Genomic DNA, 25,523 nt, shown 5'->3' with positions numbered 1-25,523 from the left:
TCCCTCTAGTGTTTTCTATTGCTTCTTATTTGATGACATATATAAAATAACAAATATTTAATTACAAATTAGGATAAGTGCTATGAAGACAATGAAAATGAAACCATGTAAGAGAATAATAGGGCCTAATTTAGATTTGGTGATAAGGCATGACCTTTAGCTGACCTCATAAATGAGATTTAGTGAGGTACAGCATGTGAGTTGGAGAGAGCTTTTCAGTCAGAAGGAAGCTCACGTAGAACTGCTCTGAGTTGTGAAGGAGCTTGGTTAATTCAAGTGACTGAATGAAAGCCTATGTGACTGAGTGTAAGAAGTGATATGAAAAGGGTAATGAAGTAAGTATGAGGTGATAAGGACAAAATCGGGTAGGAGCAAGGAAAGGAATTTTGATTTTATTCTAAACATGAAGGAAAACCATTAAAAGATTTTAAGTAGGGGGATGACATGATCTGGTTTACATTTTTAAAGGACCGCTGCAACTTCTGTATGGCAGATAAATTTGATGGTGGGTGGGGAATGCTGATAGGAAAAAAGTAAAAGTGGATAAATTAGATTGGAAGCTATTTGAGTGGTACAGGCATGAGAGAATACCTTTTAAAAGTGGAATCATATCACACTTAATGCTAGCATTTGGTGAGCTCGTGAATCTGAGGACATTTTATCTGTCTTCAGCCCTGAAAATTTTTCTCTTATTTTTTTCTTTTCTAGTGTCATTATTCTCTCGGTAAGTTCTGACAGGTAGATTTTAGAAATTCTGGATCTATCCTTTATATTTTAAAATTTCTCTTTTATACTTTCTAACTTTTAGTTATTTTGGGGGGGAATTTGGGGGAAATTTTTTTGGTTTCCCCCTGCTATTTCAGTCTTTAGTTATGTTTATTTTTCTATTTTTAAAGTTTTAGTTGTCAAATTTTAAGTTTCTAAGAGCTCTAGGTGATTTATTTTGTGTATATTATACGCTGTTGGAACATACTATACTTAGCAAAATATCTGCTTCTGTTTGCTTTATTAACTCCTTCTTGGATTTTATTTTAGTTCTCTTAATTGAATTTGGTGCCTCTCTTTTATGGTTTTGCTTTTCTTCACTAATTGTTGATTCTTGATTATTTACTCATCTAAATATTTGAAAATCTTTTTTTCACCCACATACGTTATAATCTGATTTTTCTGATTATGTGGGGTGGGAAAGGGGGAGATGAAAGGTACTATAAGGAAAGGTGGGCTTGGTAGCTAATCTTTTGGGTTTAGGAGATGTTTATTTTGCTTAGAGATCATGAGCTGTTTGGGGCACTGCTGAATCCCTTTGCCTCAATTCCTGAATCTTTTATTAAACTTGAGGTGGGCTGTGTGGTGGGAGGTATGGTCTAGGTGTTTCACATAGCCTTCATTGAATTAATGTGGGTCCCCCCTCTCCCTGCCAGGATTCTTCAACTTTTTGGTTTGTTCATGGTGGTCTGGTTTTATTAATGTTGTAAATATATCTATTTTTTGCGTCTTTTAAAAAGGGATTGGGGGTGAGAAAATGTGGAGACGTGCTTAGTCTACTATCTTTAATCAGTCCTTGAGTTTGAAAAAAATTTTTTTTTTACCTAAAATGAAATCGTGTGGTTAAATAAGTTTTGCTTGTGACAGGTTTTTCTTTGAGAGTCCATGGTGGCATTTTATATTTTGTTGATTTTTTTCCTTAAAAACAATGGGCAATTATTACAAATTTTTTGTTTATTTTTAATGTAAAGAGTCTGGGAAACTTCCAGCAAATCTCTTATATCTCCAGTTATTAAAAACCCGTAACAGTGAGGAAGGACAATGTTTCAGATACAATAAAATTTTAGGTGACAGCTAGACATCATTTGGGAACTTTGTAGGCAGTTAAAAAAATCTAAGAAAGGAGAAGAAAGGAGGTTTGAGCTGGAAATATTTTAAAATTAATTAACCTAATACTGAATTAATAGAAGATAGAAAAAAAAGCATTGTAGAGTGCTATTATTTAGGGTAGAAGAAAAGGGTGTCAGCAAAGAAAATAGGAGCAGGAGTTAGAGAGGACAGGAAATGCAAATAATGCAAGGTCTTGAAAATCAAAGGGAGAAAAGTAGAGTAGTTAATAACATCAAATGCCAGAAAGCTCCACAATAAAGAGGACTGAGAATTATACCGCAAAATGGTTATTGATGATCTTTAAGATCATAGTTTTGTTAATTTAATAAGAGGTGTAATTAATGTAATGAGATAGGCATTCGTTTTGCATGGAGCTAAGAAAGAAATGCATACATAACAAACAGGAATTTGTCTGCAAAACAAAGTAAGAAATTTGATGGTAGTATGAAAGGGCAGACAGGTCCATCAGATTGTTTTGTATTCAAATAGATGTTTAGAAGGGATGGGGGAATTTAAAGTTTCCTCTAAGAGAGATAACATAGCAACTAAAGTCTCAGAGGAGGTAGGAATATTGAGGTCCAGAGTACAATGGTCAGAATTAGCTTGAGAAAAGTGGATCACTTCTCCTTTTTAGTTTGGAGTGAAGATTTAGAGGTCAGATACTTAGACAGTGATGAAGTAAAGGTAAAGGCACATGCTGTGTGACTTCATCCCAAATATGTTTTATACAGATCCATTGCTTATTTTGGTTAATGAACTTGAGTTCATTTGGTTGTGGAATTCTACTTTATAGAAACATTCCTATTAATATTTATCATTTTTGTGTAGTTCCATTTCAACTTCCTCTGTGCTTTATGGTGCTTTAGTTTCACTAACCCATCTCTGTTTTTTTCCCTTTAAAATGATGGTATTCTTATTTCTTGTCTCTGCTGTTCTTTTAATCTGATTTTAACACCTTTTTATTCTTTTGTTTATTTTAGAAGAGATGACTAAGCTTAAAAATAACAAAGAAGTAGAACTTGAAGAATTGAAAAAAATCTTGGTAAGTGTACAATTTCTCTTGTTAATATAGACCAGTTACTTTTCAAAATAATATTGAATCCACTGACTTAGACTCTCACACTATAGATGTTTTATATTAGTGTTTTCAGCTAAAATATAAAAAAATACATTTGTGTTTTAGTAAAGCCACATTCTTATCTATACCAAATTCAATATATTTTGAAAACTGTCCTGGTGAAGGTGTTTATATTATTTGTGTGTTGGCAGTACATTTAAGTAAGATCAAATATGCATGTGACATTACTGATTTACTGATAGTAAATTTGATATGCCTGTGATACCTTTGAGCCACAAAGCTACAATTTTGGGGAAGATATATATGTTGTATATTCAGTAACTGTGTTTAGTGTTTAGACAGAATCATGTTTAATGAATTTGTTAGGATAGGCAAAATTATGTTTTAATTGATTACAATGTGTGGAGCATGAGCAGCAAACTTTTTTAAAGGACTGGAGAATAAATATTTTAGGCTTTGTGGTCTATATACAGAATGTTAATTCTCTTCTCTTCCTATTTCCACACCTCCCCTCCCCCTTCTTGTCCTCTTCTTTATTTTTAACAAACTTGTAAAAATGTAAAAATTATTCTTAGGTCAAGGGCCTACAAAAAGAGACTGTAGGTTGATTTTATCTAGCAGGCTATAGTTTGCCAACCCCTATATAATATTGTTTATGATTACAGATATTTGATTTTGGGTTTAACCTATTGCATCTCTACCTGATTTTGCAACTCCTAATTCTTCCATCTCTTGGGAAGCATTATTTCCAAATGCTTTTCTTTTCTCCACCGAATTGCTTTACTTGAACTCTTGTGAATAATAATGTTTACACTTCTTTCAGATTTGATAATGCATTCTTATTTTTTTTGTTATACTTCAAGTCTCAGCTTGAATATCAGTTTAGGTAATCTCTCTTGATATTATCTATAAACCTCTCATCTAGTTTAGATCTCTGTATGGCTTGTGCCTATAGCCACCCTGAACTTTTCTTTTATAGCACTTAACACAAATGGAATTAATTTATTTTTGGTATAATTGTTTAAAGCTTTATTCACCCTTTTGACTCATCCTTACTTCGCACAGTAGGCGGTATATAGTAGGTCCTCAGTAAATAAATAGTGGAATGAAGGTATGCTCCCATAAGGGCTAAGAACCCATATCCTGTTTTCTTTGTAACCTTAGTATTTACTTAGCACAGTGACCGACACTTTATAAATATTTGTTGAATGAATGAATACTAAGCATTATTTTTACTATAAGATTCACTCCTAAGCAGATAAGGACTGGTTTAGGGTTTTGTTATATTTGGACAGCAATAGAACACAATATCTTGGTCTTTAAAATTGTAATGTTTTGATTGCTATCCAGCTCTTTACTTCTTAGCTATATGACCGAGAGCAAATTAACTAAACTCTTGATGCCTCAGTTTTCCATCTATGAAATAGGGAAAATAATTGTACACATCTAATGGGGTAGTTGTAAGGAATAAATAAAACAATATATTTGCCCATTTAGCAAACATATGTTGAGTTTCTTTTATGTTGTACTCTGGGGGTACAGTTGGGAGCAAATGGATGCATATACTGCTTTCATGGATCTACAGTCATGAAATATCACACTTAAATATAAGCAATCATTCAAAGGTGATATTAAAATGGTGACAAAGGCAATAAAGTAGAGTGCTAATAAAGGCAGTGCTATGAGGCCTATAATTAAGGGACTTCAGCTAGTTAGAAGAGCCTCTTTTTGAAAAAGTAAAGATTGAACTGAAATCCAGATAAGGAAGGGAAGAGCTTATCAGGTAGAGGACATATAATGTGTAAAGTTCCTTTGATAGGAAGGAGTATGGTGAGTGCAACATGGAGTGAAAAGGAGAGTGGTGCAAAATGAGGCTAGAGAGTTAAGGTAGTAGGAGCATGGCAATTCATGGCCTTTTGAATCATATCAAGATGATTTTATATTTATCCTAAGAGGAATGGAAAGCTCTAAAGAATTTCAGTAGGGAGTGACTTGGTTTGCGTTTTGAAAATCTCATTTGTCTTGCAATATTGAGAACAGTATATGAAGATAGAACAGTTAAGTAGACAGACAATCACAGTAGCCAGAGGAGAGATGATTATAGCTTAGGCTGGGAGGTGGTGGTGAGAAAAAAATGGATGGTTTTGAGAGATATTTAAGATTTAAATACTTGGATTGATCTTGGGGATATTACCATTTGTTGAAAAGATTCCTTTTTTCCATTGAGTTGCTTTTGCACATTTATAAAAACAATTGGCCATATTTGTGTGGTTCTGTTTCTGGACTATTTCTGTTTTCTTGATCTATTTGTTATCAATTCACCAATATATCAGTGTCTTGATTACTGTAGCTTTATAGTTGGTCTTAAATAGCTTCACATTGCCTATTGATAAAATTCAGACTCTTTAATTACAATTAGTAGGTTTTTAAAAAAAGTTTTTATTTAAATTCAATTTAGTTAACATACAATGTATTAGTTTCAGGTGTAGAATTTAGTGATTCATCAGTTGCATATAACACCTAGGGCTCATTACATCAAGTGCCCTCCTTGATGCCTATCATCCAATTACCCTATCCCCCCACCCACCTCCCCTCCAGCAACCCTCAGTTTGTTTCCTAGAATTAAGAGTCTCTCATGGTTTGCCCCTTTCTCTGTTTTTATCTTATTTTTCCTTCGCTTCCCCTATTTTCATCAGTTTCGTTTCTTAAATTCCATATATGAGTGAAATCATATGGTGTTTGTATTTCTCTGACTGACTTATTTTGCTTAGCATAATACCCTCTAGTTCCATCCACATCATTGCAAATGGCAAGATTTCATTCTTTTTGATGGCTGAGTAATATTCCATTGTATATGTACCACATCTTCTTTATCCATTTATCTGTTGATGGACATGTGGGCTCTTTCCATAGTTTGGCTATTGTGGACATTGCTGCTCTAAACATTGGGGTGCATATACCCCTTTGAATCACTATATTTGTATCCTTTGGATAAATACCTAGTAGTGCAATTGTTGGGTCGAGGGGTAGTTTTATTTTTAACTTTTTGAGGAACCTCCATACTGTTTTCCAGAATGGCTGCAGCAATATGCATTCCCACTGACAGTGTAAGACGGTTCCCCTTTCTCTGAATCCTCACCAACATCTCTTGTTTCCTGAGTTGTTAATTTTAGTCATCTGACAGGTGTGAAGTGGTATCTCATTTTTTTAATTTGTATTTCCCTGATGCATCCCAGGTGATGTTGAGCATTTTTTCCTGTCTGTTAGCCATCTGGATGTCTTCTTTGGAAAAATATCTGTTCATGTCTTCTGCCCATTTCTTGATTGGATTTTTGTTTTTTGGGTGTTGAGTTTGATAATTTCTTTATAGATTTTGGATACTAGCCCTTTATCTGATATGTCATTTGTGAATATCTTCTCCCATTCTATAGGTTGCCTTTCAGTTTTGTTGATTGTTTTCTTTGCTGTGTAAAAGCTTTTTATCCTTATGCAGTCCCAGTAGTTCATTTTTACTTTTGTTTCCCTTGCCTCTGGAGATGTGCTTAGCAAGAAGTTGCTACGACTGAGGTTAAAGAGGTTGCTGCCTGTGTTCTCCTCTAGGATTTTGATCCTGTCATCCATTATGATTTTATTTTTGTGTATGTTGTAAGAAAACGGTCCAGTTTCATTCTTCTACATGTGGCTATCCAATTTTCCCAGCACCATTTGTTGAAAAGACTGTTTTTTTCTGTTGGGTATTCTTTCCTGCTTTGTCAAAGATTAGTTGGCCATAGAGTTGAGTGTCCGTTTCTGGGTTCTCTATTCTATTCCATTCATCTATGTGTCTGTTTTTGTGTCAGTACCATACTGTCTTGATGATCACAGCTTTGTAATACATCTTGAAGTCTGGAAATGTGATGCCTCCAGCTTTGCTTTTCTTTTTCAACATTCCTCTGATATTTCGGGGTCTTTTCTGGTTCCATACAAATTTTAGAATTGTTTCTGGGGGCACCTGGGTGGCTTAGGAGTTAAGCGTCTGCCTTCGGCTCAGGTCATAATCCCAGGGTCCTGGGATCGTGCCCTACATTAGACTTCCTGCTCAGCAGGGAGCCTGCTTCTCCCTCTCCCTCTGCTGCTCCCCCAGCTTGTGCTCTCTTGCTCTCTCTCTCAAGTAAATAAATAAAATCTTTATAAAAATTTTTAGAATTGTTTGTTCCAGCTCTGTGAAAGATGCTGGTGGCATTTTGATAGGGATAGCATTGAATCTATAGATTGCTTTGGGTAGCATAGACATTTTAACAATATTTGTTCATCCGATCCATGAGCATGGAATATTTCCATTTTTTTGTGTCTTCCTCAATTTCTTTCATAAGTGTTGTATAGTTTTCAGAGTACAGATCTTTTACCTGTTTCATTAGGTTTATTCCTTAGTTATCTTATGATTTTTGGTGCAATTGTAAATGGAATAGATTCTTTTATTTCTCTTTCTGCTGCTTCATTGTTAGTGTATAGAAATGCAGCAGACTTCTGTGCATTGATTTTTTTTTTTTTTTAATATCCTGTGACTTTGCTGAATTCCTGTATCAGTTCTAGCAGTTTTTTGGTGGAATCTTTTGGGTTTTCTACATAGAGTATCCTGTCATCTGGGAAGAGTGAAAGTTTGCCTTCTTCTTTGATGATTTGGATGCCTTTTATTTCTTTTTGTTTTCTGATTGCTGAGGCTAGGACTCTAGTACTGTTATACAACAGTGGTAAGAGTGGACATCCCTGTCATGTTCCTGACCTTAGGGGAAAAGCTCTCAGTTTTTCACCTGTTGAGGATGATATTCACTGTGGGTCTTCCGTATATGGCTTTTATGAAGTTGAGGTATGTTCCCTTTATGCCTACATCGTGGAGCGTTTTTATCAAGAAAGGATGCTGTATTTTATCAGATGCTTTTTCTGCATCTGTTGAGAGGATCATATGATTCTTATTCTTTTATTAATGTGGGGTATCATGTTGATGGATTTGTGGATGTTGAACCACCCCTGCAGCCTAGGAATAAATCCCACTTGGTCATGGTGAATAATCCTTTTAATGTACTGTTGGATCCTATCAGCCAGTATCTTGTTGAGAATTTTGGCATCCATGTTCATCAAGGATATTGTTAATTCTCCTTTTAGTGGGGTCTTTGTGTGGTTTTGGGCTCATGGTAATGCTGGCCTTGTAGAATGAGTTTGGACGTTTTCCTTCCATTTCTATTTTTTGGAACAGTTTTGGAAGAATACATATTAATTCTTCTTTAAATGTTTGGTAGAATTCCACTGGGAAGCCATCTGGCCCTGCACTCTTGTTTGTTGGGAGACTTTTGATTACTGCTTCAATTTTCTTGCTGGTTATGGGTCTGTTCAGGTTTTCTATTTCTTCCTGTTTCAGTTTTTGTAGTTTATATATTTCTAGGAATGCATCTATTTCCTTCAGATTACTTAATTTCTTGGCAGATAATTGCTCATAATCTTTTATAATTGTATTTCTGTGGTGGTGGTTGTGATTTCTCTTCTTTCATTGGTGATTTTTTTTAATTTGGGTCCTTTCTCTTCTTTTCGATAAGTCTGACCAGGGGTTAATCAAACTTGTTAATTCTTTCAAAGAACCAGCTCCTACTTATGTTGATTTGTTCTGTGATTTTTTTTTTTATTTCTGTGTCATTTATTTCTGCTCTAATCTTTATTATTTCTCTTCTCCTGCTGGATTTAAGCTTTATTTGCTGTTATTTTTCTAGCTCCTTTAGGTGTAAGGTTAGGTTGTGTATTTGAGACTTTTGCTTCTTGAGGAAGACCTGTACTTCCCTCTTAGGACCACCTTTGCTGCATTCCAAAAGTTTTGAACTGTCATGTTTTCATTTTCATTTGCTTCCATGTGTTTTTTAATTCTTCTTTTAATGTCCTTGTTGACCCATTCATTCTTTAGTAGGATGTTTTTTAACCTCCTTGTATTTGTGGTTCTTCCAAATTTTATCTTGCAGTTCACTTCAAGTTTCATAGCACTGTGGTCTGAAAGTACCCATTGTATGATCTCAATATTTTTGTACCATCTGAGTCCTGATTTATGACCTAGTTTGTGATCTGTTCTGGATAATGTTCCATGTGCACTTGAAAAGAATGTGTATTCTGCTGCTTTAGGATTAATTTCTCTGAATATATCTGTTAAGTCCATCTGGTCCAGTGTGTCATTCAAAGCTCTTGTTTCCCTGTTGATCTTTGGCTTAGGTGATCTGTCCACAGTTGTAAGTGAAGTGTTAAAGTCCTCTACTATTATTGTTAATGAGTTTCTTAAATTTGTTATTAATTTATATATTTGGCTGCTCCTAAGTTGGGGGCATATATATTTATAATTGTTAGATCTTCTTGTCAGATAGACCCCTTTATTATGATATAGTGTCTTTCTTCAGCTCTTACTACAGTCTTTGGTTTAAAATCCAGTTCGTCTGGTATAAGGATGGCTACTGCAGCTTTTGTTTGATGTCCATTAGCGTGCTAAATGGTTCTCCACCCCCTCATTTTCAATCTGGAGGTGTCTTTGAGTCTAAAATGAGATTCTTGTAAGCAACATATTGATGGGTCTTTTTTTAAATCCATTCTGTACCCACATCTTTTGTTTGGAGCATTTAGTCCATTTACATTGAGAGTAATTATTGAAAGATATGAATTTAGTGCCATTGTATTACCTGTAAAGTTGCTCTTCCTATAGATTGCCTCTGTTCCTTTCTGGTGGTTGTTACTTTTGGTCTCTCTTTCTGCTCAAAGGGTCCACTTTGATATTTCTTGCAGGGCTGGTTTAGTGTTCACGAATTCCTTAATTTTTGTTTGTCTTGGAAACTTTCTCTCTCTTTCTATTCTGAATGACAGCCTTGCTGGGTAAAGTATTCTTGCTGCATATTTTTCCCATTTAACACATTGAATATAACCTGCCAATTCTTTCTGGCCTGCCAGGACTCTGTGGACAGGTACGCTGCCAGCCATATGTGTCTTCCCTTGTAGGTTGAGGACCTCTTGTCCTGAGACGCTTTCAGGATTTTCTCTTTATCTTTGTAATTTGCAAGTTTCACTGTAATATGTTGAGGTGTTGACCTATTTTTGTTGATTTTTGAGGGTAGTTCTCTGTGCTTCTTGGACTTGAATGCCTGTTTCCTTCCCCAGATTAGGGAAGTTCTCAGGTATAATTTGTTTAAATGAACCTTTTGCCCCTTTTTCCCCACTCTGCTTCTTCTGGGACCTCCTATGTTATGGATATTATTTCACTTTATGGAATTGCTGAATTCCCTAAGTCTACCTTCGTGATCTAATAGTGTTCTTTCCTCTTCTTTTCAGTTTCATTATTTTCCATAATTTTATCTTCTATATCACTGATTCACTCTTCTTTTTCATTCATCCTGGTTTTTATGTCATCCACTTGGGACTGCATCTTGATTATAGCATTTTTAATTTTGGCCTGACTAGATTTTGGTTTTTATCTCTACAGTAAGAGATTCCCTAGTGTCTTCTATGCTTTTTTCAAGCCCAGCTAGTATCTTTATAATTGTTCTTTTAAATTCTAGTTCAGACAGCTCACTTATCTGTATTGATTAAATCCCTGGCTGTGAGTACTACTTCCTGTTTTTTCTTTTGGGGTGAATTTCTCTGTGTCATCATTTTGTTCAGAAAAGAAAAAGAAAGAAAGAGAAAAAGACAACAAAAACAATGATAACAACAAAAAAACCAAAAAAAACTAGATCCTGGGTTTGTTTTGGTCTGCTTGTTAAAAATAAATAAAAATAAAAACTAGATCCCAAAATAAGAAAGACACACACACACACTAAAATACAATTAAAGGAAACAAAAAAAATACAAAGTATATATAGGAAAATTAAAAATGAATAAAGAAAAGATTTGAAAAAATAAGTAAATAACTGAAAAAATAATAAAAATACAGAGTGCTATATACTGTTTTCCCTAAGAGCTGAAGCTTTGCAGCCCTCTATGATCTATAAACTTGGTGTGAGTGAGTTGTTTGTGCTGGTCTTCTGGGGGAGGGGCCTGTTGCGCTGATTCTCAGGTGGACTTGCCCTAGTGGAAATGCACCTCCAGCATGCAGGGAGGCAGGGTTTGGTGTCAATTAGTAGTTTTTTATTATTAATATAGGACATTTATTGCCAGGCCTTTAATGAAATTGTTATGATTTCATGCTTGAGTAAACAACATAAAAATTGAGTGTATATATATATATGTGTGTGTGTGTGTGTGTGTGTATACACTCTCTGAATAACAGGAGGAATTGATAGTAATTAAGTACCCATAACTAAAGAAATAATGGTTATTTTATACTTAGTCTTGCTTAGTTTCTAGAGCTATGCTATTCAGTATAGTAGCTACTATCCAAATGTGGCATTTAAATTTAAATCAATTAGAGTAGACCAAATTTAAAAGTCAGTTCCTCAGCTCCAGTAGCCACATTTTGAAGTGCTCAGTTACTATCATATGTTCCTATTATTGCAGAGAGTCCTATCGTATGGGACTCATCTGAAGTGGAGGTTGACAAAATTTTTATCTAAACAGCCAGTAGCAAATTTTTAGGCTTTGTGGGCTATATTGATCTCTGTTGTAGCTATTCAACTTCGTTGTTATAAGGTAAAATGGGAATATACAATACATAAACATATTGGCTGTATTACAGTAAAACTTTATTAAAAACAAGCAGTGACTGGATTTGGCCTTTCAACTGTGGGTTGTTCAACTTGGTTGTATAGAACATTGAATTTAATTCTTGATACCTTACTTAAAATTGTGTATTGACAAAGTGAGTCCATCTTGAGGGAATAAAGCAAAACCATTTCATCGGAAGAATGATAATAAGAATTACAGATTTTAGAATAGTTAAGAGAAAAGTTAGGGAGTGTTAATGACTCTCTTCAAATATTTGTTAGCTGTCATGTTAAAAAGGAATTAGACTTCTTTGTGACTAAGGAAAGCAGAACAATGACCACTGCATGAAAGTTACAGGGAAGCACATTTTAGTACAATATAAGGACAAACAGGATTGATGGAATAGTTAGTGACCGATAAATGGTAATAAATTGGAGTGATTTATGTATAAGATAAGGTTTGAATTCAATGACCTGTATGATTTTTTTTTTCATTGAAAAATTTCAGGGCTCTGTCCATTGAATCTTCTGTCATCATATGTAGTTTTAGAATGTACTTAATTATGACTTGTTTTCTCTCTCTCTTTTTTTTAATTTAGCCAGAGAGAAACTCATAATTCTCTTTGTTCTAGTTAGGCAGTTTGATTATTTTGAATATGTGTGTACTTTGGCTATCATGATTTGTTAATGTTCTTAAATAGGCAGAAAACCAAAAGCTTTTAGATGAAAAGAAACAATTTGAGAAGATTGCTGAAGAATTAAAAGAAACAGAACAAGAATTAACTGGTCTTCTCCAAACCAGAGAGGTTTGTTTAAATAAGATACATTTTTCTTTCCAACATTTTGTTAGTAGAGTACAGATTTACAGAATAGATTGTGGTATAGCTATTAGCTTTGTGAAGGATTTCTTCTCAAAATTCCTTTCAAAGGAAGTGTTCCTGCTAGTTTAATAATACTAATGATAGATTTGAAACAAATTTAGAGAATCTTCATATTATAATGTGGTAGAGAAAGGTCAACATTAAGATATCAATAGTATGTATAATGCTATGGTTTATAACAATCACATTTTTTATGTCTTCAGTGTTTCTTAATTTATACATTTAAAATTTCACTTTTATTAAGTTCTTCATTTATAATTTTATAGTGCTCATACTATAATTTTAGAATATATTTTTATTCTAAAAACGTATTTTTTCAGTATATAATAGCATTACATTGTAACCATCTTCTTATGTAAGAACAGCTTAGTTTTTTTTTTTTTTTTAAGATTTTATTAGAGCGAGTACGAGCAGGGGAAGGGGCATAGGGAAAGGGAGAGGGACAAGCAGACTCTGTGCTGAGCATGGAGCTGGATGTGGGGCTCAATCTCAGGACCCCGAGATCATGAACTGAGCTGAAGTCTGATGCTTAACTGAGTCAGCCAGGTGCCCCCAGAACAGCTTAGTTTTTAAGATTCTACCTGATTTCATTAGTTAATATATTTTTTCTTAACATAACATTTTAGTTGAGATTAATTACCTGGTAGAGTAAAATTGATGAAAATATTTTATAATATGTAAATATAATTTTACTGGTTGAGCTTTAGAATATCAAGAGGGAATTCACTAAAATTACATTTGTCATTGCTCCTTGTTCTAAAATTATAATGGTTCTGGCATTAAATCTATTAAATTTTAAAATTTGACATTTCTTACCAAAATATTGCCAAATATATGACTTGATTACAAAGTGGCCATACTTTTAAATAAGAAAATTGTAAAAAAAAGTTTGCTGTGATTATACACATTTTCCAGGGAAAAATACATGACTTGGAAATACAGTTAACTGCCATTGTGACAAGTGAACAGCATTATTCCAAACAGGTTAAAGAGCTGAAAACTGAGCTTGAAAATGAGAAGTAAGTTTTCTATCTATAAATAACTTATGTATTCAATTTCTAAGCTTTCTGATAGTTAATAATAAATTAGTAAGTTATATTCAATATTTATTTGAATGGGGTTAAAGTTGTGTTTTATTCCTGATTAGACATCAAAATAATTTATTAATTTCATTGTTAATTAAATTAGCAATGATATGTATATATCATTAACATAAAAAGAATACATCACAAAGTTGAAAACTTCTTTAGAAGATCACTATATTACTTTTCTTGGAGATATTTAGTTCCTGATAAAAGTAATCATTTGCAGTTCTACCTACTTATTTTGGTATTTTGTTGAATTATTTCATAGATTTGTTTTGTTGAAGTGACCAAAATATATACAGGTCATTGAATTATGGGTAAAATTCATCTATTAACCAAAATTCCTTTTAATAAATGGACTGGTTAGTTATTTATACTTTCGTATAAATTTATGTTATCCTTGGTATGTTTGCTTTTTCAACCTTTCATTTTTTAATCTACTCTTTAATGAATTTCCAGTACTGGTAAGTAGAAGATAATAGGTGCTGCTGAAATCATTCCATAGAGCCACACAGTCCCCTTCTTTCATTTAAAATTGATCCTTATTGCAACCAATAATAGCAGTAATCTCTCTTCCAGTGCAGAACATTTGAGACCTTGTTAGAGCAGTTCAAGTGTTGTGCACAGAAGTTAAACTGAGTTTTATTTATTTTAATGAAAATATTTTGTTAAAAATAGTTCATGCCTCATGTACTACTTTACTTTAATCAAATCACCAGAAATTTGGAATAGTTTCTAAGAGACAGTATACTATAGACAAAAATTATATGAAGAAAATAATATACACTTTAAAATCTGTGGAAAAATATGGGGCATGAGGTGCTCAGGGAATATTCAAGGAAATAGGACCTCTTGAAAAACTTACAGAAAATTTTAAACATGTACAAAGTAGAGGAAATAATGTAATGAAACAGCATATATCTATCAGCTTCAGAAATTATTAACTAATGGCCAATCTTATTTATACTCCCAGCCCTTTCTCCCTTTACCCTAAGATTATCTTCAATTAAATTCCACATCATATAATTTAATAGGTAAATATTTAGGTCTGACATGTTTTTAAAAAATAGGCTTAAGACTACTGAACTAAATGCAAGCTGCAACAGGCTTTCACTGGAGAACAAAGAACTAGCACAAGAAACAAGTGATATGGCCCTAGAAATCAAGAAACAGCAAGAAGATATTGATGTGAGTTGATAAAGAAAGTACCAGTGACTTAATTTTCTAACCTGTAAAATTAGGGTATTAGAATAGATTATCTTCCAAAATTCTTTCACTTTTACAAATCTGATTATGTTAGAGCTGATACTTTGTTTCAGAAGAAAAATATGCATATTGATTTTGATGGTGATAATGGGCAACAGAATATAGAGACTACCCATTGATAAAGTTAATTTAATTTTAAGCATCAAGATTTTTATGAAGTATTTACTCAACAAGTATTAAGTAAATCATGTAAGAATGTGGAGGATATAATGGTGAATGAAATATCTTCCTCTTTAAGTTCTTATGGCTCAATAGAAAAACTAAATGCTCAAATAACTTAAACAAAATACTGTTATATATTGTTTTGGGGACCAAGTGTAATCGGAATTGACAAGATTACTTCTGCCTTGGTGGAAGAGAAGGCTTCAGAGAGAGTATAGCATTGATTTTGGCCTTAAAAGATGAATAACTATGAATTCAGTAGGTAACAGTGAATGGAAAAGCATTCCTTGAAGCCACAACTATATGAACAGAGGATAGAAGCCTTAAATTATCACTGGGAAACAAGTAAGACTTGTTTTTTTAGCTGCTATATAGAGATTGTTAGGGGAATAATTAAAATAAGGCTAGAAAAATAGTGTGGAACTATGCAAGGAAAATAGCCCATTGTCTTATTTTATATATAACTAAATGAATTTTATGCTGGCAGATAAAGGTTTTAAATAATAGTTTCAACTTTATTTTTGTTGAAACAAAATAATTAATATAAACAACATTGATTATTTCCTTAGAATAGCAAAAAGCAAGAAGAAAGGATGTTGAAACAAATAGAAAAACTGGAAGAAATGGAAACACAGTTAAGGCAAGACTAATGAGTTGGCTTTTTTTTAAGTCTGGGAAGAGATTTTAGTATTTCTTTTCTGTTAATTTGTTATAGTTAATTTAGATAATAATGTTGAATATGGTATAAAGTAAAAAATTAGAATTACTTTGTTGGAATTCTGCTTAAAAATAAAATTGTAATGTTTGTTCTTAGTGTTGAAATAGTGAGATTAGACTTAGAGATTAATTTTAAAGCATCCTGAACTTTCTTATATTTAATATTTAAGAAAATAATTATATACAAGAAAATTTAGACGAGAAATTTTTTTAAAATATTGTTTTTAAACATTGTCCATTCACAATCCTCTATTTTAATGCCTATAAACCAGTCAAGTGGATATAACAGTATTTAATCCTTTTTGTTTTTAGATATTTACATTTTCTAGTTTTCCACTGTCATAAATAGTACTGTAGTCAACATCTTGGTGCATACAGATTTTTTCCCCTTATTTTGAGTTTGATAGACTACGTTTCAAGGAGTAAAGTTTACTGAGTTACTGGAATAATTGTTTCAATGATTTTTGATAATCAAATGGTTTCTAATAGGTTATACTGGTTGTAAACCATATAGTACTACAAATGTTGTATGAAAATGATGGTTCCAAAATCTTTTAATTTATTTTGAGTACTATCATAAATTTTTTGATAATATAATAGATAAAAACTCATTATTCTTATGATTTGTAATTTTCATTTTTTGAATAAGCTTTGGAATTTTTTATGCTTGCTTGCTCGAATTTCTTATTTCTAAATTGCTTATATCTGTTCCCCATTAATATTTTGAGGTCTTAATTGTTTTCTTACTGATTTATTTAAACTTTAAAAAATGTAGTAATCCTTTATCTTGTTTTATTTACAGTACATATTTCCCCAGACTTCTTTTCCTTTCACTTTGGGTAATTTTTTGTCATGCATAAGTTTTTTGATTTTGTATTAGAGCTAGTTGTCTTTTTTTTATGTGGGGGGGTAATTTTTCCTATTGCTTTCCTACTTAGAAATTTTTTGCCTGCTTGAAATCAAATATTAATCTTTTTTTAGTTTTTTTTCAAATTGATATATTGATATTTAGTTTTTCTTTCTCTTTTTAAATAATAAAAACATTTCAAGATAGGAGTATACTTCTTAACACAGCTATGGATCTATGACTTGGGTTTTGATAGTGTTTTCATGTTTGTTTCCTAAGTAACATGTTTTTGTATTTTCTTTCCTTTTAATCCATTAGTAATTTAGATGATTTCCAAATTTTGGGGCGCTCTTGTTCTTATAGTCTGAAGTATTAAGTTTTGTTTTTTAATATTTGGTTGGCATTTAGGTTAGGATTGAGTTATATGGGGTAATGTGAATAAAGTGCTGCGTACAGTTCCTGGCCATATTACTGTTATTTTCTAGGTTTGGAAAGTTAACTTTTATTGTATTTCTAATGATTGCTTTTGTTGTTGTTGCTCAATTTTCTCCTTGAGAAGTAGCTGTTATTTTTAGATTGAATCTCTGTGACTAAGGCACTGTACATTTTGAGGATAAAAAGTGAAGACCTATTTTAGGGAAAGACTGCTTTTTATTTAAGAGAATTCAGATTATTTGGATAATATCTTTTTGTACATCTACCTATTCTATAGACTTATAGAACTGTAAATATAAATGTATAGGAAAAGTTAGAATATGCCAATTAAAAATTTAATACTCAGTTAAAGAGCAAATATCCTGGATTCAGTTTTTATAAGACCAGTTATTCCATATGATTGAATAATATTCTGTGCATGCAGGCTAAACCCAGCAACATATTAGTGCTAACCAGGGAGACTAGAAATAGCTTCAAGGATCTGAGACAAAAATACCATTGTGTTATGTGCAACAGGCAGATTTTTTTTTAATTTAAAAAATTTTGAAAGGATAATATATGCATATGGCACAAAATTCAAAGCAACAAAGGGGAACACAGGGAAAGGAAACTATCTATCCTTTGTCTTCCTGCTATCTAGTTTCCTTCCCCAGAGTTATCACTGTTTCTTGTGTTTCCAGAAATACTCTCTCTCTATGTAAGAATATTTGTCTATGTAAATATCTCAGTCAAGTAGTTCTTCATTAACATCACTTGCATTTATGTCCCTAATTTATTTGTATAAAATTATGACTACATCTTAGAATGATGACTAATTATGACTTCTTTAAGAAAAGAGTAAAGTAAAATCTTGGCTTAAATAAGAAATAAGTATTTCTTTTTTTATGGATAGAGGATCTAGATAATTAGTTTCAAATTAAATTATAAAGTAATTTAAATGTAGGAGAGGAAGTGTGCCTGTTGACATTAATGTATGAAAAATTACCAAACAAAATGAAAATTTAAACCAACAAAAAAATATAATAGTCAACCATTTTAAGAAATCCCAGAAAAGGAGTAAAACAAAAATATAAAATTTTTTTACAATGTCACTCTTCCATTTCCTTTAAGGAATGAACTGGAATCTGTGAGAGAAGAACTAAAACAGAAAGGAGATGAAGTTAAATGTAAATTGGACAAGAGTGAAGAAAATGTATGTTATATTTAATAATAAATTGTATAACAGGATTTCAAATCATAAAATCAACACCACATGTCTAAAACAAAATAAAGTGAAGTATGCTATCAATATAGGGACTATTCTAGGCTGTTGACCTTAAAACTATAGGCAAAGTTGGGTTATTTTGCTTACATGGTTTACATCTAGAAGAAATAGTAGCATAATTCCAAATTTCTTTCACAAATGCTCAATACTTAATGTTGATTTACATTTTTAGGCTAAAAGTGTTCGTGTTTTAGTAGTAAAGAACATACTGATAAATTGATATGTTTGTGTTGTGCTTTGGTGGATATGATTTCAACAAATTGAGACAGGAAGGTTTTTAGGGAAGAATGTCACAAAAGTAGAATAGTATATGACCTGATGATAGTATACAATATACATAGTGGGGAAAAGATTTGCCAGAATAGATAGATCAAGCTAGATTGTGAAGGCCTTGACTGTGTTTTTTCATTCACTCAGCACATATTATTAGCTACCTACCTGTGCCAGGCACTGTTCTGGGTGCCCAATTTGGATTTCATTTGTCCTGGTGGATAATGTGTGATCCAATTAAATTTTTTTTCATTAGGGAAGTCACATTTTTAATTTTTAAGAATGGAATGGGGAGATGTGAAAGGCACTGGAATTAGTTGGAAGGCTTTAAAAAAGTGTCTTGAAAGCTCTGAAAAAAAATCTTGGAGAAGACTTTGGCCTAGTTTAGTTTACTTACTTATTCCTGAGTCAATCATTGTGGCTAAGGGGTAGAGTAATTTGGTGAAGCCTGAGCTGTGTACCTACCTATTCCTAGACAGATCAGCTTCCATCAAACTACATGGATTCAGCAGGATTATTATGGAATTTACACTAACAGAGTCTTCTCAGGAAAGAATGGTGGTCAGACTAAAATAACTCCTCTGTATAATTGCTACTCTAGCCTATACAAGGAGTATCTAATCAAAAGTTGAGTCAGGACAAGCTTCCTGGAAGAAGTGACATTTGGTTTGAAACCTAAGATTAATAGGAATTAGTGGAAGGCAGAGGGGTGGACACAAATATATCAGGGAGAAGAGTATTATAAATTATAAGCACACACATAGACAATATACAGAGTATGAGAGAGTGTCATATTTAAACAACTATGAAACTTCATCTTGGCTGAAAGGTGGAGTTTAAGATAGTAGTAATAGTGGATGGAGTAGGGAAAGATGAGGGTAGAGAAAGACATGTATCATATGACCTCACTGATATGAGGAATTCTTAATCTCAGGAAACAAACTGAGTGTTGCTGGTGTGGTGGGGGGGTGGGAGGGATGGGGTGGCTGGGTGATAGACATTGGGGAGGGTACGTGCTATGGTGAACGCTATGAATTGTGCAAGACTGTTGAGTCGCAGATCTGTACTTCTGCAACAAATAATGCAACATATGTTAAGAAAAAAGAAAAGAAAATAGCAGGAGGGGAAGAATGAGGGGGAGTAAGTCAGAGGGGGAGACGAACCATGAGAGACGATGGACTCTGAAAAACAAACTGAAGGTTCTAGAGGGGAGGAGTGTAGGGGAATGGGTTAGCCTGGTGATGGGTATTAAAGAGGGCACATTCTGCATGGAGCACTGGGTGTTATGCACAAACAATGAATCATTGAACACTACATCAAAAACTAATGATGTAATATATGGTGATTAACATAACAATAAAAAAGAAAAAAAAGATGAGTGTAGAGAGATGAGCATGGAGAGATGAAGGATAGGGGAAATGAAGGTTGGGAGAGATGAGGACGGGTTATTTAAAGCCTCATAAACTATATTTAGGAATTTGACATTATTGAAGACTTTTGACCTGAGAAGTGTCATATGTATTTTTAGAAAGTTGTAAGACTATTTTATAACTAAGATTGTAAAGATGAGATGAGCTAGTATTTTTAAGGGCTTACAGTGTACCAAGAACATTCTAGTTCTTTATATATGTTCTCTTAGTTAACCACAAGTTATTTTTGTTCTCATTTTATGAATTAAGAAATTGGGCCTCCAAAGGGTAAAAAAGCCTTGAAAGGCTACATAACTAAGAAGTAGTAGTGCTGGTCTTCTAACGTTCTTTAGACTGTACCACATTTTTTTCCTCTCAAAAAGCTGTTTTTTTCTTTCAGTTTCATATTAATTAAGTTCAGAAAAAGGACTTTAATCTCCTGAAGACTTGCTATGTAATTCACTACTTTAAAATTTGCATCAGAGGCTGCTTCAAGACACTAATCCTTTTGTGATGGGGAAAAAGCATGAATTTGGTGTTTAATGTAAAATAAAAATCCTTTACCAAGAATTTAAATATATTTTACCAATGTAGGAGATATTAGTGATGAGTTAAGGAAAAAAAGCCCAAAATGCAAGACAAGTTGGAATATTTAAGCTTTTTCCGTGGTTGGATTTCAATTTACTTATTGAAACATTTCCCCAGAAAGAATCCAATTTGCAAGTAGTTCTCAGAAATTTGCCTGACATTGAAATTCATTACACCTTTTCCCCCCAATCCATTACCTTAGTTCAGACATTTATATTTCATACATGCTTTCTCTGAGCCTATTTTCTCATCTCTAAAATAGAGATAATAATACCTGCCATTTCTTTATCATTGGGTTGTTCTGAGGTTCAGATTAACATGTTTGTGAAAGACATATTTAGAAGATTACAAACATTTGACAAGACAACTGTAAAAAATTCAAGGTAAACTGGGAAAGTTGATAAAATATTACAAAGTGATATTGGGCTAAGATTAAAATAATGATGAGCATTAACACAAAAACATTAAAGACAATTTCTTTTTTAAAAAAGGATACTGCAATAAACTGGGAGTATGTATATTTTTGTAGAAATAGAAGACTAAGTTTTATAATTCCATTTCTGAAAGATACGCATAGAAGAAAATAGAAATTCTGTTAACATTTTAAATATGATGGCAAATGATGTTTTTTAGGCTCGCAGCATTGAATGTGAAGTTTTAAAAAAAGAGAAACAAATGAAGATCTTAGAAAACAAGGTATTATCAAATGGAAAAAAGCGTTTTTGAGAAAAGAGACTGTAACAACAGTATGACTAGGTTCTTTAGGACCAGCCTTTACACTGGTCCTAAAGAGATTTCAATTCTCTTTGAAGGCTTTAAGGAATAATTTTGGATTTTTACTCCAGGTTTCTTTGAAGAAGCTCTGGGTTCAGGAGTTTTGTACATTGCTTCAGAGAACAAAGTTTCATTAAACTCCTCTTTAGTTATCTCTTTCCTTTCCCCAAATTTTACACTCTTAGCAGCTGTATTTGTTGCAGATATCTTTAGAGTGGCAAGATGCTTTATAAAGATTATTGTTAGACATTTCTCTCACTCATATAATCAAAGGAGCTACAGAAAATTTTCTGCTCTATTTATGTGACATTAAGTGTTTTTACTGCCTGGCTGTCCATCCCAATTCACTTCTCCCATCTCCACACATTTATCCTAAACTTGACCTTCTATATAGTAAGTAGTCTGGAAAAGTATAGTTCATCTCTGAAGTTCTGACCTCTGATAACACCATTTTATTCTGCCTAGAATTGTGGTGAATAAAATTCTTTGTTTCTATGCCTGTGAGTTATATTACTTCGAGATGAACTGTAATTGGGAAAAAAAAAACCTGGTAGTTTAAATCCTTTTCAAGAATTTTGGGAATTCGGGGTGCCTGGGTGGCTCAGTCGTTAAGCGTCTGCCTTCCGCTCAGGTCATGATCCCAGAGTCCTGGGATCAAGCCCCACATTAGGCTCCCTGCTCCACAGGAAGCCTGCTTCTCCCTCTACCAGTCCCACTGTTTGTGTTCCCTCTCTCGCTATGTCTCTCTCTGTCAAATAAATAAAATCTTAAAAAAGAATTTTGGGAATTCTACCAAATATATTTATCTTAATTAGCCCTAAATTTGGAGATTATTGAAATTTAAAAGGTGTGGCAAATTATTTTAATTTTCATTAGCTTATTCAGAAAGAAAGGAGAGTAAGATGGACAGTCAAATTACATTCAAAGTTGATAATTTTGATGTCATTATTTTAGTAAGATATACACTTACTTTTGGATTGTAGTAATGCCAGTTATAAAGATGGCTTTATAGGAATACCAATATCTGAAGTCTCTTCAGGTCTGATTCTGCTTTTTGTTCTTTCTGCTGATGTTTACTCATTGATTCTTAATTCTTTTTTTTTTTTTTATGATTCTTTGGAATTTTATCTATGGGAATTCTTTGAGGCTTGTGTCAAAGTTTATATCTTCCCAAAAAGATTTTCTTGGGAGCACTATGTACCAGGAGCCATTTTAAATTAAATTCTCCATCTTAGGTTTTTCCAAATTATAGAGATAGCATGAATTAAGGCTATAAACTCATGTAAGGCTATCTCATGGCTACAAATTCTCAGGGAAGATTTTGATACCTTTCACTCAGTGCTAGCATCAAGACAGACAAGTTTTCTTGTGACCCTTCTGTGTGGCAGATTTATTTTTTACATTTTCATGGAATAGGTAGTCTTTTGAGTTTGTGGCTTTATGCAGGGTTGTCTTATTGAATTCCTCACCTTTAGTGAGCTCTAAGTTTTATCTCCTATCTCCCTTACACTGGGTAGTTTCAGCAGATGTCCTTAGCTGGCTTTGGTGCTACCCCCAAACCTACTGTTATCACTTTAAAGTTATAATTTCAAGTAAGCAGATTCCTTATTTTGTAGCCATTTCCTTTTAAATTATCTTTATCAGGAAGGTGGTTCATAGTATACAGGTGGCTTTTCTGCCCAAATTGGAAATCCTTGATTTTTAAAATAAGTAAAAATTGTATACACAAATAGTTGCACCCGCTAATGTATTTATACCAGTAAAATTGGCATGAAAATCACCAAAATGTTTCTCATTTTTCTGTAGCTTTTCTTCCTTTGTTTTCTTTTGAGTTTTCTGAAGTAGACCATTTAGGGGTTGGGCATATTAAAAAAGATATTAAACAGCTGTACCATGTATTACTCATGTTTTAGAATAATAGCCAATTATGACTGCACGTGGGTTTTGCAATAAAAATATTTAACAGTATTTTGTGCTGAGAGATTAAATTTTTTTCCATTGGAGTTTCTTTCCATTTTGATGGAAATTAGTACAACTTACATATCTGTAATGTTTTAGGACTGTTTAGAAATCTGTGCTGCTTTTATGGTACTCCAGTTATTTCTTAGATTAATGCCTCTTAGTCCAATCATGCCAGTGTACTCAGGTGAAATAGTCTCTCAAAGTAAGATATAAAAAAGTGGTTCAGGTGTTATTTCTGAAAGAAGAGTTAGAATGTAGTTAGGAGGAGATAGAGTATCACATTTTCCCCCTTCCCCAAATATAAAAGTAAAAGAAGACTCAGAAATGAGAAATGAGGAATAATGAGTAAGGAAGGCAAAGTTATAGTTAATCTTACCTCTGGCTGTAGCTTTTCAAAATCCAATTAATAATACAATTCAGCATTTATATAGAATTGACCAAGAGGCACATTTTCCTTAAAGTAATTGAATTCATGTGTTCTTTAAGTAGGTTAAGAAATGTGAAGAATTTCAAATTTGTATTGATAAAATCTTTATTAAAATTTATGCTTGATCACATAATTTTTTACATTAATGGAATTACTAAACTACATGATTTTTATAGTGACCTTTATATTATTTTATGCAATATTTTTGTTAGTTTGAAATTACTTATTTTGACTGAAATATTAAATAAAATAATTATAATTTCTCATAATTTTTTAGTGTAACAATTTAAGGAAACAAGTTGAAAATAAAAGCAAGTGTATTGAAGAACTCCAGCAGGAGGTATGTACTGATTCTTAAAATTAAACTACTAAAGAAAAATGATTTTTTTCACTACACTTTTAGAGAATAATGCTTTCCTTTCCTTTAGTAATTTCAGTCTGAGTCAGTAGCAGGGCAAAATTGAATCATGTTGTTATTAAGCATAATTCTTTATTTTAATTTTTTACAGAATAAGGCCTTAAAAAAAAAGGGCACAGCGGAAAGCAAGCAACTGAATGTTTATGAGATAAAGGTATTTGGAATGTTTATTTTTGTTTTTCAAATACTAGTAAGTAGATAAGAACTTAATTTAAATTATATTGTAGTAGTTATTTTCAAAAATTCTTTTGGAGATTGTAGGAATCAATCCTTTTAATGAGTGCTTGTCTGTGACTTAGCTGTATCAGAACAATCTAAGCAGCTTAAATATATGAATATGTGTGGTATATGTGTGTATTCATATTCCTTACCCATACCTTCAAATTTGAGATTGAGTAGGTTTGGGGTAGAGCCTTGGAATCTACATATTATAGAAGGTCTATATATGATTATCCTGCTTCACAAGAAGTTTGAGAACAATTGATTTTATAGAAACAAGTTAAAGTTAGGGAATGTCAGCTATGATGTCAGAGCCCTAATTTGTTTATTATCATATTCCTAAGTCTTTGAACAACAACTGACAGTAAGTACTCAAATAGTTTTTGAGTCTTGAATGGAAAACTGTGGTTCTCAGTGTTTGAATGATGTTCCTTTTCTAGGAAAGCAAAGATCTTAATACCTTCCTTTTAATACTATTTGAGATTAAAAATATATAAACCTTGTGTTAAAAATAAAAAGAATTCTCAAACTGCTGGAATCCTATGGAAAGATAATTGATAACATATATCCTGTAATTCAGCCTTCTATAGGTAGAATCAAGAGAAATATACGCAATATTCATAGCAGCATTACTTGTAGTAGCCCTAAAATGAAGATGACACAGATAACCATTAGTAGTATAAAAATAAGTCAATAGGAAATTACTCTATGATGACCCAGATGTTGGAATTAGGAGGTAAGTTCGTTTATATAGTTTTTACAAGTATATTCAAAGATGGAGAGTATGATTATAATGAAGAAATGAAGAATCTCAGTGAAGAAATGGAAACTTTAAAACATCAAATGGAAATTGTACCTTTGAAAAGTAAAATTTTTTTAAATTTTTTATTGTTATGTTAATCACCATACATTACATCATTAGCGAAAAGTAAAATATTTTAAACTTCAAAGGTCTTTGTAGTAGATTGAAGATGGATGAAAAGAGTGACAGTGAACTTGAAGCTGGATCAATAGAAATGATTAGTCAGAGAAACACAGAAAAAAGATTAAAAAAAAAAGGAAGGGTTCCCTCAGTCACCTGTGGAGCAATATCAAGTGGTTTTAAATGTGTAATTGGAGACCCTAAGAAGAGGGGAGAAAGAGAATAGGGCAAAAGAAAGTTATTTGAAAGATTTCTTCAAATTTTCCCACATTTAATAAAAAGCAG

General features: G+C 32.7%; 1 protein-coding gene across 3 annotated transcripts in view; it reads left to right on the top strand.

Moving 5' to 3' along the window:
* SYCP1 (synaptonemal complex protein 1) overlaps nucleotides 1-25,523 on the top strand; it is a 129,066-nt gene that overhangs the window by 52,529 nt on the left and 51,014 nt on the right. For 2 of the 3 annotated variants that reach the window (XM_028102103.2, XM_028102102.2), the window contains exons 15-22: nucleotides 2,856-2,917; nucleotides 12,294-12,398; nucleotides 13,389-13,492; nucleotides 14,629-14,746; nucleotides 15,556-15,626; nucleotides 18,096-18,177; nucleotides 23,957-24,019; nucleotides 24,189-24,251. In XM_028102103.2, coding sequence (XP_027957904.1) covers nucleotides 2,856-2,917; nucleotides 12,294-12,398; nucleotides 13,389-13,492; nucleotides 14,629-14,746; nucleotides 15,556-15,626; nucleotides 18,096-18,177; nucleotides 23,957-24,019; nucleotides 24,189-24,251 — 668 coding nt within the window. Of the gene's footprint in view, nucleotides 1-2,855; nucleotides 2,918-12,293; nucleotides 12,399-13,388; nucleotides 13,493-14,628; nucleotides 14,747-15,555; nucleotides 15,627-18,095; nucleotides 18,178-21,149; nucleotides 21,213-23,956; nucleotides 24,020-24,188; nucleotides 24,252-25,523 lie in introns of all 3 variants that reach the window. The other variant, XM_088022917.1, reaches the window with a different exon arrangement.

Source organism: Eumetopias jubatus, unplaced genomic scaffold (genome assembly GCF_037043125.1).
Source record: "Eumetopias jubatus isolate StellerSeaLion01/CBP00866 unplaced genomic scaffold, mEumJub1_p1.0 scaffold_4, whole genome shotgun sequence".
NCBI lineage: Eukaryota > Metazoa > Chordata > Mammalia > Carnivora > Otariidae > Eumetopias > Eumetopias jubatus.
This window is presented reverse-complemented; position numbering and strand designations above follow the sequence as displayed.